Genomic DNA, 13,327 nt, shown 5'->3' with positions numbered 1-13,327 from the left:
AAGAAAACAAATTTGGGGGCTTTTTGCCAGACTGTCAGAGTGAGTGTTGCTAGTGAGCAGCCCCAGTCCCACATAGGACCCCTCTACCACCTGCAATGGGGAACCACTGGCAAGGCTGAAAATTACAGACCTTGGAATCTGGAAATCAGGCTTTAAATCTCAATTTCATCATATTATCTGTGTGAGCGTGAGCTTCTTCAAAGCTTAGCATCTCCACTACTTTAGTAAGGGCAGAATAATAGTTACCTTGCAAGTTTGTTGGAAAGATTAAATGAGAAGATATAGATAAGGTATCTGGCACATAGTAGGTGTCCACAAAATGGCAGTTTCTATTATTCTGAATAGTCTTTTTATTATTATTATTATTATTCTGAAACAGGCCAGATCATGTCATCTCCCTCAAAAAATGTCACTGCCTTTCCGCTGCAGACAGAAGAACATCCATGCTCCTTGGCATGACCTTTAAGAGTTAGCTTTATGTGACCTCCTCCTCCATCTTTCCATCGTGGTAGAACAGCCACACTGGACTCTTACTGATCAATAAACATGCTATTTATTTCCTGCTGGGGCTCTTTCTTCACCTATAACTGCTTTTCTCTTCTCTATGTTCAGAACTCCTCTAATCTTTCAAGAAAAGCTCCGTGCTTCCCCCCTTGGGAAGCCACCCTGGCCACCTGAGTAAAAAGAACTACTTCCTCCTCACCCCCTCATTAAAGCCTTTGGCCTACTTTGATTTTGTTTCTCTATACAAGTTTCTTTCATTGGATCAGAGTCTCTTGGAGACATGGATTGTGACCCATGAGTCATTGGTTACGGTCCATTTGTTCACCAGATATGGCATCAAGCATCTACCATGTGCCAAGCACTGCTCTAGGTGCTGGGGGTACCAGTGGACAGACCAAATCCCTATCCTCAAAGAGCTTATACTTTGCTCAAGGGAGATGGTACACAAAATAAACGAACAAAATGTGTTAACAGTAATGAGTGTTGTGAAGAAACATAAAACAGTGTAAGGGAGCAGGATAAAGGGAGGTAATTTTATACCAAGTCAGCCAAATCAGGGAAGACCTGAATGAAGGGAGAGAAGGAGCCACAGAGATATCTTGGGAGAGAGCAATCCAGGTGGAGGGGAAAGCAAGTGCAAAGGCCCAGGAGGCATGGAAAAATAAAGAGGGCTCTAGTCTCGAAAGGATAGCTGGATGCCCCAGGACAAATGTTTAACTTTCTTGCACTTGTTTGCTCATCTAAAAAATAAAAATGATAATAATACAACATTCTTTTTTCTGAGTTCTCCTGTAGATTCAATAAAATATTGTTCCTGGCATATAACAGTCACTCAATATGCTGGTTCCCTTCTCTTCTCCCCTTCTCTCCATTCATCATAAAAGCCTCCACGTAATGCTGACTGTGGTATCTGGCCTATAGCAGATGTTCAAATATTTGCTGATATGAACTACAAAGGCACACTTAGCAAAAAATGCTTCTATCTTACAACACATATACTTCCTTTGTCACCACCTCCAAGGAAGGCATTAAAATGGTGTCCAGCTATCCCCACATTTATCTGTTGGCTTCAAGAGGCATTAGCAATGGGAAGAGAAGAAGGGGCAGGATTCTCTGGATGTGGGTTCTACAGTTGCCCTTGGCTGGAAACTCTGATTTTAGGAGTTGGCCTATTTGGGTCCCATTACAATCATTAATAGGAACACAATGTAAAATCAATGAGTAGGTGTCTGGGGCTGATTTGAGAGGTAGAAAGGATTCCATGCAGCCTCTCTCATGATTTAAGGAGAGCATGGGCACTACTGGGATAGTTAGTGGAATGTCGACAAGTATTTCTCTATCTTTGGCCAATTCTTCATGTTTCTTCTTTGACAAGAGGCCTGCTCTGTCTCTACCTGCCATATGTGGGTACAGTTGTCCTTACATGACACAGGCATTATCATTAGTGTGGGCAACTCATTAGAATGTGGCCACATTAAAACATGTACAAGAGGGTTAGGTAGTTTCTTCTCTGTGCAAAAGCTGGGCAGTCTACCCTTAATTAGGTAAGAAAATAACCATGTTGAGCTAAAGGCATTGAGAAGCCATAATTACAAAATACATCCCATCCTTTCCAGCACTGTTTCCACATGACCATCTGCATTTCAGTTAAAATTTCTTCTTTATTTTTAGACCTAAGAATAAATCAGAAAATGTTGCTTATCTTACTTATTGCATTTTCTAGAAATACTTTATATGATTGAATTTTAACTTTTCATAGATTTATTCCATCTAAAATGAATTCTTCCTTCTTTTGAATATTGAGGATAACATGATCGTGGTTTTCAAATAGGTGGAGCCCACAGGTACTTGCATAGGGTGGCTTCCTTCTAAGAAAAATAACCAGACTAGCTGAGCAGCAGAAAATCACGCGTTATAGTCCAAGAAATCACAGATAAGAGGCTGAAAATTTTTATTTTTATATAAATTACCTCCATTTCCAGGCCTGAAAGTCTGTCTTTAAAGCAGGATAAAAATAAATAAAAAAAATAAAAATAAAGCAGGATATAAGAGAGTTATTATTTCTTAAGATATTAAGGGGCCCAAGAAAGAGGAATGCCAAAGGGTGGAGACTAGTCACGTAGATAAGAATGCATGGTGATAGGCCAAAAATGGAACTCATGAAAAGAGAGAGGAGGGCAGCCCGCATGGCTCAGCGGTTTAGTGCCGCCTTCGGCCCAGGATGTGATCCTGGAGGCCCCGGGATCGAGTCCCGCATTGGGCTCCCTGCATGGAGCCTGCTTCTCCCTCTGCCTGTGTCTCTGCCAGCCTCTCTCTCTCTTTCTCTCTCATGAATAAATAAATAAAATCTTAATAAAAAAAGAGAGGGAGAAAGGACTCAGAGTTTCACTCACAAAATCAGTGGTGTCTTGGTACAGAACTGTAACATTTCAGAGAATAACATTCTTCTGCTAATGCCAGTCTTTTGCTGATATGTCAGGAGACATCAACATTTAAATTCAGAAATCCTATTATATGATCTTACTGCTTAGGTACTCACAGGTAGAATTCTGTTCTTAAAATAGGAGAATTTTACTCCTACCTTCCAAGAAAGCCATAAAATGAACAATGCCAGTAACAATTATGAAACTAAATTGGCCTTGTAAGAGAATAAAAAAATCAATTTTGCCAGTTTACATCCATGGTAACTAATTTCCATATAAATGAGCTGACTTTATTCAGTCTAAAAATGTGCCTGTATCCTCTTTGTTTTTTCGTTTGAAATATTTGCAGTTCTTCAGATGCACTTAGGTGGGACTATTTGAAGACATTTTGGTGTGTGTTGTACTTTCCTAATTATAATTATCTTTTTCTTTTTTTTCCTTTGGCAGTGTATCAATTACAGCAAGAGGCCCCTCGTCCCAAGAGGATCATTTGTCCTGGGGAGGTCAGTACTCCGCTATTTCCAACACACCTTGTTAAATGTGATGAATTGTCAGTGCTATGTTGATATTGGAGGGCTTTCAGGTTTCCTGGAAGTTGACTTGTGTTAACGTTTGTTAGAGTGTCCCCAAATCTAACACCTGAATAATCCATATTCTGAAATCAAGTGTTATTTTGAAAATATTCACAAACTAACTTGAAATCAGAGGTCTCGTGTTTTTAACGATTGCAGAGGCATATTAAGCCTCCCTGTGTAAACCCTCTAAACTGCACATTTTGGTTGTTTTCCTTGTTTCTACTGTTTTGATTCTTTTATCATTTTTTTGGTATGGAATGCATCTAACAGAATAAACACAGAGAATAATAAATATCTGGGTACTCTCGACACTCATATTTAACAAACCTTTATGCTCTGTCACATTTACTTGACATTAAAAACAAAATCTTGGGGATCCCTGGGTGGCTCAGCGGTTTAGTGCCTGCCTTTGGCCCAAGGCGTGATCCTGGCATCCCGGGATCAAGTCCCACATCGGGCTCCCTGCATGGAGCCTGCTTCTCCCTCCTCCTGTGTCTCTGCCTCTCTCTCTCTCTCTCTCTCTCTCTCTCTCTCTCTCATGTCTACCATAAATAAATAAATAAATCTTTAAAAAAATAAAAATAAATTTAAAAAATTTACAAGGAGGGTGGCTATGTTTTTATTCTTGGAGATAAGCTTAAAAATATATCGACTCATAAAAATGCTTAGCAGCCCAGAGAACTTCCCCCAGTCATCCCTCACTAATCAGTCCTTTTCTCATCTGGGATGCCAGCGAGACTGAAAGGCAGTACTACGGCTCTATTTTCTACTTTTATACTGATCAGTTTCTGTAATAGTCAAATTAATATCATTCACACAAAGATCCATGGGTCCTTCCTTATTTTTGATTTTATGACTTATATTAAATATAGAGTAGCAGATGCCTTTTAAAGTGTCACATCTACCTTATCTGGAGGAAGAAGGCTCCAACTCCAACACTCTTGAGATTCATCCTTGAACATCAGTACTTTCTGGCTACCAGACTTGACTGGATCTGGTTTTGAACCTGTCTCAAAAACTTAGGTACATACCTACCCACACTCAGAGGTGACTTATCACTGGGTAATAAATATTTCTACAGAAAATTTTACTTCTTTTGAAGGACACTGAAAATTCATCAAATAATCTCAATATTGACACAGAGTAAGCATTCCCATCCCAGGAATATGGCTTGAGAAAAGAAACTATCTGATCCTTAAGGAAAAATCCAGTATGAGGTCCACTCTTTTTTTTTTATTAAAGATTTTATTTATTTACTCATGATAGACACAGAGAGAGAGGCAGAGACATAGGCAGAGGGAGAAGCAGGCTCCATGCAGGGAGCCCGATGTGGGACTCCATCCCAGGACCCCAGGATCACGCCCTGAGCCAAGGGCAAATACTCAACCACTGAGCCACCCAGGCGTCCCTGAGGTCCACTCTTTATCTGATACGCTGATCTTGTCCTGCCACCAATCCTGATGACTTTTGTCCTTTTTTATTCAACAATATCTAAAAAAAGAAAATAGGATAAATAGAAAATATTTAACGAGGTGCTTGGACTAGAGTATTTGAGGGGATGAGTAAGAAACAAATTCCTTTCATCCTGGGGTGCCTGGGTGGCTCAGTCAGTTAAGCATCTGACTCTGGGTTTCAGTTCAGGTCATGATCTCAGAGTCATGAGATCAAGCCTTGTATCATGCAGTCTGCTTGAGATTCTTTTCCTTCTGCTCCTCCCCTACCTGTGTATGCTTGCTCTCTCTCTCTCTCTCTCTCTCTCTCTCTTAAATAAATCTTTTTTAAAAAATTCCTTTGATCCTATTTTACATTTAGTATTCCTCCAGGAGAAAAAAATAGAGCTTGTGCAGGGAGTTAGAAGAATTCAAATGTCTCCATGAAAAGAATGTTTTATAAAATTAGAACACCTCTAGGGGCTTTTCCTAGGGTTATTAATAAAAAGTCTCCAGGCAAAGTTGGGTACCAGAACTGAAACCCAAGAGGACAGTAAATAGTCATTTGCTCATTTATTCAACAAATGTATATAAAGAGGCTACTGTGTTCTGACTTTCATCTAGGTGTTAGGAATATAGCAAAGAACTGGGCTATTAATACTTTGAGTGTCATATCAAAAGAAAACAAAATCATGATGTATGTAAATAAAGATAGATCTAATATTTTATCTCTGCATGTGTGTACACATGTGCATATGCGTCTGTATGTGTGTGAGAGTGTGTACGCACTTTTCTCTTTCTCAAAATCTTTGGAACCATATCAGTTGTCCTCTAAGCCAGGTGGAATGTTAGCAGTGGAGATGGGTAGATTCAGATTAGCTTTACAGAAGCTCTTCCTAGGGGTTAGCTGAGACTCTTCAGAGATCTAATGGGATCTGAAGGGACCACAGATCTCTTTACTGTTGCACTTGCATTGGAGGGCAATGCCACAGACATCTTAGCAAAGTAGAGCTGTGTACCACAAGCCATCACCATCTGCTATAACTAAAAAACATAGTGCACATATAGCTTTTCTTCCCCCCTCTTGTCTGTCTCTAACCAGCTTTTCACCTTTTTAAAAAATTTTTTGAAGGATTTTATTTTTTTATCTGAGAGAGAGAGAAAGAATGAGCAGGAGGAGGAAGAGAGAGAAGCAGACTCCTCCATGAGCAAGGAGCCTAATGTAGGGATCCCAGGACTCTGGGATCAAGACTTGAGCTGAAGGCAGCCACTGAACCATCCAGGTGCTCCAACTTTTCACTTTTTGACCTTTAGTAGTTTGATTCATTAATAAGTTATCTGGCTGATGCTAGACTCATAGGTTGCTTGCCTCTAGAAATTCCACATCCCATTTCTACTATGAAACCTTACGTGCAATGGATATTCATCAGCTCCATTTCCTCAGCAGGCAGCGTGGGGCCCATCCAGCCAGGCAGGTGTCAGGCAATAAAGGGTCACATGTGCTGGGGGAACAGGTGCTGCTTAGATGAGTGCCAGCAGGAGCAGCTTCAGCTGCCTTCGTCTCCAGTGCAACATTAACTGCAAATCACTCCTGCCCAAGTTGCTTGACCTCCCAGGACTTGCCCTCCCTCAAGTGAAGGCATGGCCTACTCTTGGACACTGAAACCACTGCTTCTGCTACAGGCAGTATTTGAGCAAATGTCTCTTTGCCTTGTGCTGCGCGTACGTACTCAGGGGGCATGCCTAATGAAGTCAGAAAGCCTTCGGTTTGAGTATGTGGCCAGAGATTGAAGCTTTCTTAACACATTTACATAACGCCATAAGCTATTTCTTTTGAACAATGAGATAATGACCTTTTTGTCTTTGCTATCTCACCCCTAGAGTCCACGTTTTCTTTCTATACACAGTCCTGCTGCCCTCCTTCGTAGTCTTTAGCCTCTCTGTTGTCAGCCACCATGTCCCTGGCAAGCCTGCACAGCAGTGTATTCCAACATACTCCATCTCTTTTGCTTCTCTGATGGCAAATAATGTCCCAGGCTAGGGGCGCCTCTTGGGTTAGGATCCTCCCATGGAATATGATGAGGACTCGCAAGAGGGCACCAAGTGAGTCTGTAGTCACAGAGATATAGAACACTGCTGCTCAAAGGTAAAGACATAGGCCAACATGACTTAAAGAAAGGCTTGCTAGTTATCAACAGATACCAACCACCTAACAGACTTTGCTGGGGAGCTGGGTGAGTGGAGGAGACAGCCTGATTCAGTAGGCAAAAACCAATGGGCTTTGTGAACCCAGGCAGGGGAGCCCAGCTAGAGTCAGTTGGACTTGTTTTGAATTCATGCTCTACCACTTTCTAACTACACTTAGAGCCAAGCACTTATTTCTCAGGGAGATGAAGGTCTCCTCTACTCCAAGGGCCAATATCTACTTGATGGAGGTACTATAAATGGGATATATGTGTCAAGTGTGTAGAATAGCGCTACATAATAGGTAACTCAAGGTCCATGATTCAAGACCGATTCAGAAACCTACAAAGATGCTCATTAGGGACAGAGTCAGAGCAATGACAGTGTTCTCTGAATGTGCGAGCCAAAAAGACAATGATCAAGAACAGCATGATACATGGATCAGGAATTAAACTACCAGGAAAAAAGATGTTGAGGATGAGGAACAGAGGGTACAAGCATCTGAACAACAGCTCTGGCGCCAATTAAGCCAGGTATGGTCAGTTAGTGAAATAATAGTTCATTGCTTTCTTGAGATTCATTACTGTAAATTAATATTTATCGAGCAGCCTCAGCACCTGGCACTCTACTAGCATTTCCTGAGCACTCCTTGCCAAGAGATTCAAAACATCTTCCAGTATGCAAAATTCTCTCTTGCCCTTTCCAGCAGTTATCAGTCAGTCATTTCTTAAGCAATTTGTTAATTATGGAATGTGTACCTGGGGGATCTCGCAGGAACTATGGTTGTTGACTCTCAAATGTATACCTCTAGCTATGCCTTCTCCCCTGGGCCCCAAATACCTCGCTCCATCCATCTCCTTGACCTCCTCAAGTAGATGTCCCTCCCCACCCGTAGCCTAACATTCAAAATAGAACCTAACCCCCTACTCCACTAAATGGCATCTAACTTCGGAGAACCAGATTCCTCTCTTCCCACCTTCACCCTTTTCTCTAGCGATTGTCAAATTTACCTCCAACTGTATCTTGCACTTTTCTACTTTCTCCTTCTCCATGAATGCCATGTGGTTTGGGTCACGGTCATTTCTTGCCTGGATTATCACTGTCAGCAGCCTGCTGGCTGATCTCACCGCTTCCACTGCTGGCACTCTCTCTGCAACTCACCGCCCCCCTCCCCCCCAACACACACACCATTCACCAAACAGGAGCCCAAATCATCATTATTGAATATAAATCTAATGGCTTTAACAGCTTCCCATTGCTCTTAAAAATAGAACTTCTTGCTATGCCTTTGAGCCATTATGGGGCTCCTGCACTGGTCACTTCCCTGCCTGTACCATTCTTCTTCTTCTTTATTTTTTTTTTAAGATTTTATTTATTTATTCATGAGAAACAAAGAGAAAGGGAGAGATATAGGCAGAGGGAGAAGCAGGCTCCCCGCAGGGAGCCCAATATGGGACTCCATCCGAGGACCCCGGGATCACGCCGAGCCAAAAGCATATGCTCAACCACTGAGCCACCCAGGCATCCCTCTACCATTCTTCTCAGAGTGCACTGCCCTGTAACCCGACCAGCCTCTGCTCCCATTCAACAAATCACAGCTACTATCTTCAGATCTGCCCTTTACTTGGAATTCTCCAATATTCTCTGCATGTCCAGGCCTCAGATCAAAGTTCACCTAATAACAGAAGCCTTCCCTGAACCCCATAAAAATTAGCACCTCATGGCACAGTGCTGTCTTCTGAACACAAAGCTGACACTAGGTGTTGCTTCTGCAACTACCCATTGCTATTGATGGTCGTTGTTCTCCTTTGGGGAAAGTAAGAGGGAGGAGGACCCAGTCTGAGTGGTAAAAAAAAAAAAAGCACCTCCCAACCGTCAGATCTTCTTTGTCACATCATCCCATTTATTTTGTTTGTAATACGTAATATACTATCTAATATAATTTCTATTGTATTTGTTTGCCTGTCACTTATACATCTCCCTCCAGGAGAATTCAAGCTCCAGAAACTTCATCGATCATAATTGCATGGACTCCTCTAGAATTGAACCCAGTGCCAAGCAGCAGTGGGCAATCAGTAAATATATGGTAAAATGATGAAAAAAATAAAGAATGCTAACATAAGGAATTTAGAATTCTCAAACGATTACTAATAGCATATCAGATTTACCAAATGCTGTTATTAGGGTAGTGACTTGGACTTTTGGCAGTTAGGGTTCTTACTTAAACACAGGCTAATATTTTTTTCCTGGAAATATTCTAAATTTCTTTTGGCCTTACTAAAAGGCCAAAATGTCAAGATTTACTTGCATGACTAATTTAAAGTCAAGTTCCACTGGAACTACCTAAAGAGTATACAATAAGTAGAAATTCTTTTGTGACTAAATGATTTGCTGTCATTTGTCTTTTTCGAAATTGCTGGAGTGAATTTCAACTCAAAAAAGTAATTTCCAAAAAAGGGAAATAAAACTACATGCCATTATTTCAAATCGTTCTCCCTTTAAGAACCTTCATTTCCTCTCCATCTTCGCTATAGAGTACTGTATTTTGGAAGATTTTTTTTTTTTTTAATGCAAAAGTGATTTGTAGAACTGAGGTTTCCAGCTTTCACCTAGGACAGTGGCCTATCTTAAATTGCAGTAACACCTTATTTTACTTTCTAGTGAATTGTATTCACTTTTTAAATATCACTTTAAATGTCCCATTTTCTCTAGTTGTTGGTGTCCTTAAGTATCTTCCCATTCCACTTTCTTTTACCTTTATTTGTAAAAACTGTTCTTTTAAGCCTACAAAAGCATTTCACTTTATCATCATGCTTTTAAATTTTTGATTCGCCATACCTGGGTATCCTGCAGTCTTATAGTCTTGTAGCTTGAGGCATTTATCTTGTCTTAGGCATATCTGGAAGATCTTAACAAGCCACATTGATTGACTATGTCATTCTCAACTAACTCAGTACATTTCAAATTAGATTTAAAGTAAATTTTACTATTCTACAATCCTCCCCCTTTTCTTATTTTATTCATTGAAAATAAATGTTTTTAAACATATATGCATTGGGGGAACATGATAATTCTGATTCAAGACATTTGGACAAGGTATGTCTCTAAAGTAATGAGATTGATTTTGCAAGCCACAAACAAAAATCAATCCCATTACCTTTTAATTGGCTTTATGTGTAGTAATCAGAAGGCTGTTTCTTCTCTGGTAAGAAATATTTCTGTTCTTTTTATCCTAGACTTTCCCCACCAATCTCCTTCTTTTCCCCTTCATATTGACACAAACTAGAATAAAGGGCTTTTTCCATCATATTTCTCCTCAGCTTTCAGCTCATTCTGTAATGTACTCAGGTTTTCACTTAATGTGATTTCATCCTGAGCTTGACTTGCTTTGGTTGTAGACCTACCATTACCATAGTCAAGGGGGAAAACCTTCCAATAAAACAAATGTCAGAAAAAAAAATTTTAGACAGATGAATTTTATTTTTTTCCAAATACAGAACCGAAAATTTTGCGATTGTTTAAACAAAAACTCTCTTATTGACAAGTACTACCAAAATATATGGCCCTCCAAAAAAGAAGTCACTCTCTTTAGAATACTTTGAACTTCTTCTAATGTAATGCAGACCTGGCATGTTTGTAGCTATAAATATTTAGTCATTTCCAAGTGGTATCATAAGCAGAGGATAAGGGGCTCTTGAGGACAAGCTGTTACAGAATTCAGAGACTCAGGAGCTCTGAGCCAAGGGGACAGGTGGGCTGAACTGGAGAGAGCTACCAAAGAATAGTATATATGCTGAAGCATAAATTGAGGCAAAAGTGGAAGGTTTCTTCTTAAAAGAGTAAGGACAATGAAGGGGGAGATTAAACAGTGATTGATAATAAGTAAAATTTCTTGGGAATCTTCTTTGATCTCTTTAGGTGATTTTTATCTCTGAAAATCAAACTTGAAAATGTATATTCCTTTATATAATTACTTGAGGTGAAATACTACATCGTGTAGTTAGTTGTTTTAGGAAAAAAAGAACAATAGCATCTGGCATTACAGCACATGCTCTCTTACCCTTAGTTAACCCATGACAGCTATAACCCAAAATACATCACTCCCTGATAAGCGGCAGGAGTGGGGTGGTCCAGGCTGCAGCACAGTAGACATGAGGAGGTGCTGACTTTCATAGGGCCAACCTTATATATCCAAACAGGAAGCACATATCTCACCTCCACAGCAGTTGCTATCTAGCGCAGCGCACAGTATGTCTGCTCTGTGACTCAGAGGTCAAGTCCAGCAAAATCTCAGGTGTGGCCAGGTTTATCCAGGAAGGAGAGCCAGGTACAAAGCACTGGGTGCATTAATGGGGTTTTAAAGATAGGCTTCTTGGTTGCTCACCTGGTTAAACATTAACTGAGAAATAATGCTGATAAAGGTTAAGCCACACTTTGCCTTGGGCAAGGCTTGTCTCTAGAGTAGTATGGCCTGGCTAACCAAGCAGTGAGAGGTTAAACAGATTTGTAATACTGACTCTACTTTCCATCAGAAAAATGTGGTTAGTATAATCTCAGAGCATCCCAGTCCAACGGGACTACCCTAAATGATATTGCCGAATTATTTACCCATCAGTCTTTTCATAGTAATGAGAATTAACACACTTGGAGTGTTTGCTGTGCCCTGAGTGCTGGGTTAGTTTTACACAGGTCATTCCTCATGGGAATTCCAAGAGGAGATAGGACAAGCAGCGCAGGAGCAGCAGAGTCTGAGTTAAACCCAGACCAAATTCTAGCCAGTGGTTCTCAGCTGTGGTCCCAGGACCAGCAGCAACAGCATCCATCTGGGAACTTGTCGGAAATGCAGATTCCCTGGCCCACCCCAGACCTTCTGAATCACAAACCTGAAGATGGGGCCCAGAAATCTGGGTTTTAACCAGATTTAACAGTTTTAACAGTCCTGCAGGTCATCCTGATGCTCACTCAAGCGTGAGAATCATTGTTCTCATTCTGTCTGTTTTTTATGTCCTGCTGCTTTCCCTGTGCTCTAGGATAGAAGAATCAAGATGCTCTGTCCCCTAATGATGCTTCCTGTTTGCCTAGCACTGTGCGAGACTCTTCATGGACTTCAAAGTAGATGCCAAGTCACCCCATAGCCTTCTTTTGTTGTCTACACATACTTCCTCCTGGATGTTATTTTCCATCCTTTAAAAATATTTTGCTTTTGCCTTTCTTTGCTATGTCTAGCTTTCCCATACCCAAGAATCTTGCAGAAGCCAAATAACGGATCCTTTTACGAGTGCTTAAGTCAGTACTTAATTGAGCCTAGTTTCCTATACCCACCGCACCCCCTGGTTTGTTACACTTTTTAGTGTTATGTTTACAATGAAAATATTTAAATTCCATTCTAATATGATTTATACTCATGTTTGTTTGTATTCAGTATATACTAGTTTGAACTCCAGCTGTTTTTAGTTGTTTTTCTCTTTTTGTGACTAAAGACAAACTCTTGATTATTCACCCTTGCTTTTAATGGACATTTGCATTAATGAAAATCACCAAATCCATTATCATTATGTCAGGAATACTTTGAATTATATTTCTATATCCCAAGGTGGTAGTCCCTTTACTCAGAGGTCATCTGTGTGCTTCATGAACATTTCCCAATTCAGGATTGTAGGTGGCTAATTTACTAATAAAAGTCAGTCCGCACTGGTATTCTCCTGGCCTCACCTCCTTGCCTCAACCTACCACTCCCCTTCTCATCTCCAGGTCAACATTGAGCCATTGGTAATCAATCACCTTTGGCTGTGTCCTTTAACAAATCACAGTGTCACTTGACATTAGCTCTAAGTACACTGCATCTCCATCTTGTCGGGCAGAACAGCTAGCTTTACTTCAGCGATGGTATCTCTCTCTTTCTTCCTCCTTATTTACATAGCCAGTGTCATCTCCTCATTCACTGTGGAAGGAAATTGAATAGCCTTGGCACAGTTGGACAAAGGCATATTGGTTGCCATCCAGCACCTGGTGTTCTTCTAGGTAATTACGCATCAATTGTTTGAGGAATTGTTCTCGAATTTCCCCAGCTATTTCTACCAAGTCTGTAACTACACTTTTCTAGTTTGTCTTTTTGCTGTTGTTGTGGTCCTCAGGGTTCCATGATTTCTCAAAGATCATGCTTAATGATATTTCCACAATCTCTTTCAATTCAGGGATGCAGGTCAGGTCC

The 13,327-nt window shown here is 40.6% G+C and overlaps 1 protein-coding gene and 1 pseudogene across 2 annotated transcripts in view; both read left to right on the top strand.

Moving 5' to 3' along the window:
• Positions 1-13,327, top strand: part of CHN2 (chimerin 2) — a 296,002-nt gene that overhangs the window by 156,039 nt on the left and 126,636 nt on the right. For both annotated transcript variants that reach the window (XM_072783629.1, XM_072783630.1), the window contains exon 3: positions 3,375-3,430. In XM_072783629.1, coding sequence (XP_072639730.1) covers positions 3,375-3,430 — 56 coding nt within the window. The remainder of the gene's footprint in view (positions 1-3,374; positions 3,431-13,327) is intronic.
• Positions 8,777-8,964, top strand: LOC140609623 (small nucleolar RNA U3; annotated as a pseudogene).

This window comes from Canis lupus, chromosome 18, assembly GCF_048164855.1.
Source record: "Canis lupus baileyi chromosome 18, mCanLup2.hap1, whole genome shotgun sequence".
In the NCBI taxonomy this organism is placed as follows: domain Eukaryota; kingdom Metazoa; phylum Chordata; class Mammalia; order Carnivora; family Canidae; genus Canis; species Canis lupus.
This window is presented reverse-complemented; position numbering and strand designations above follow the sequence as displayed.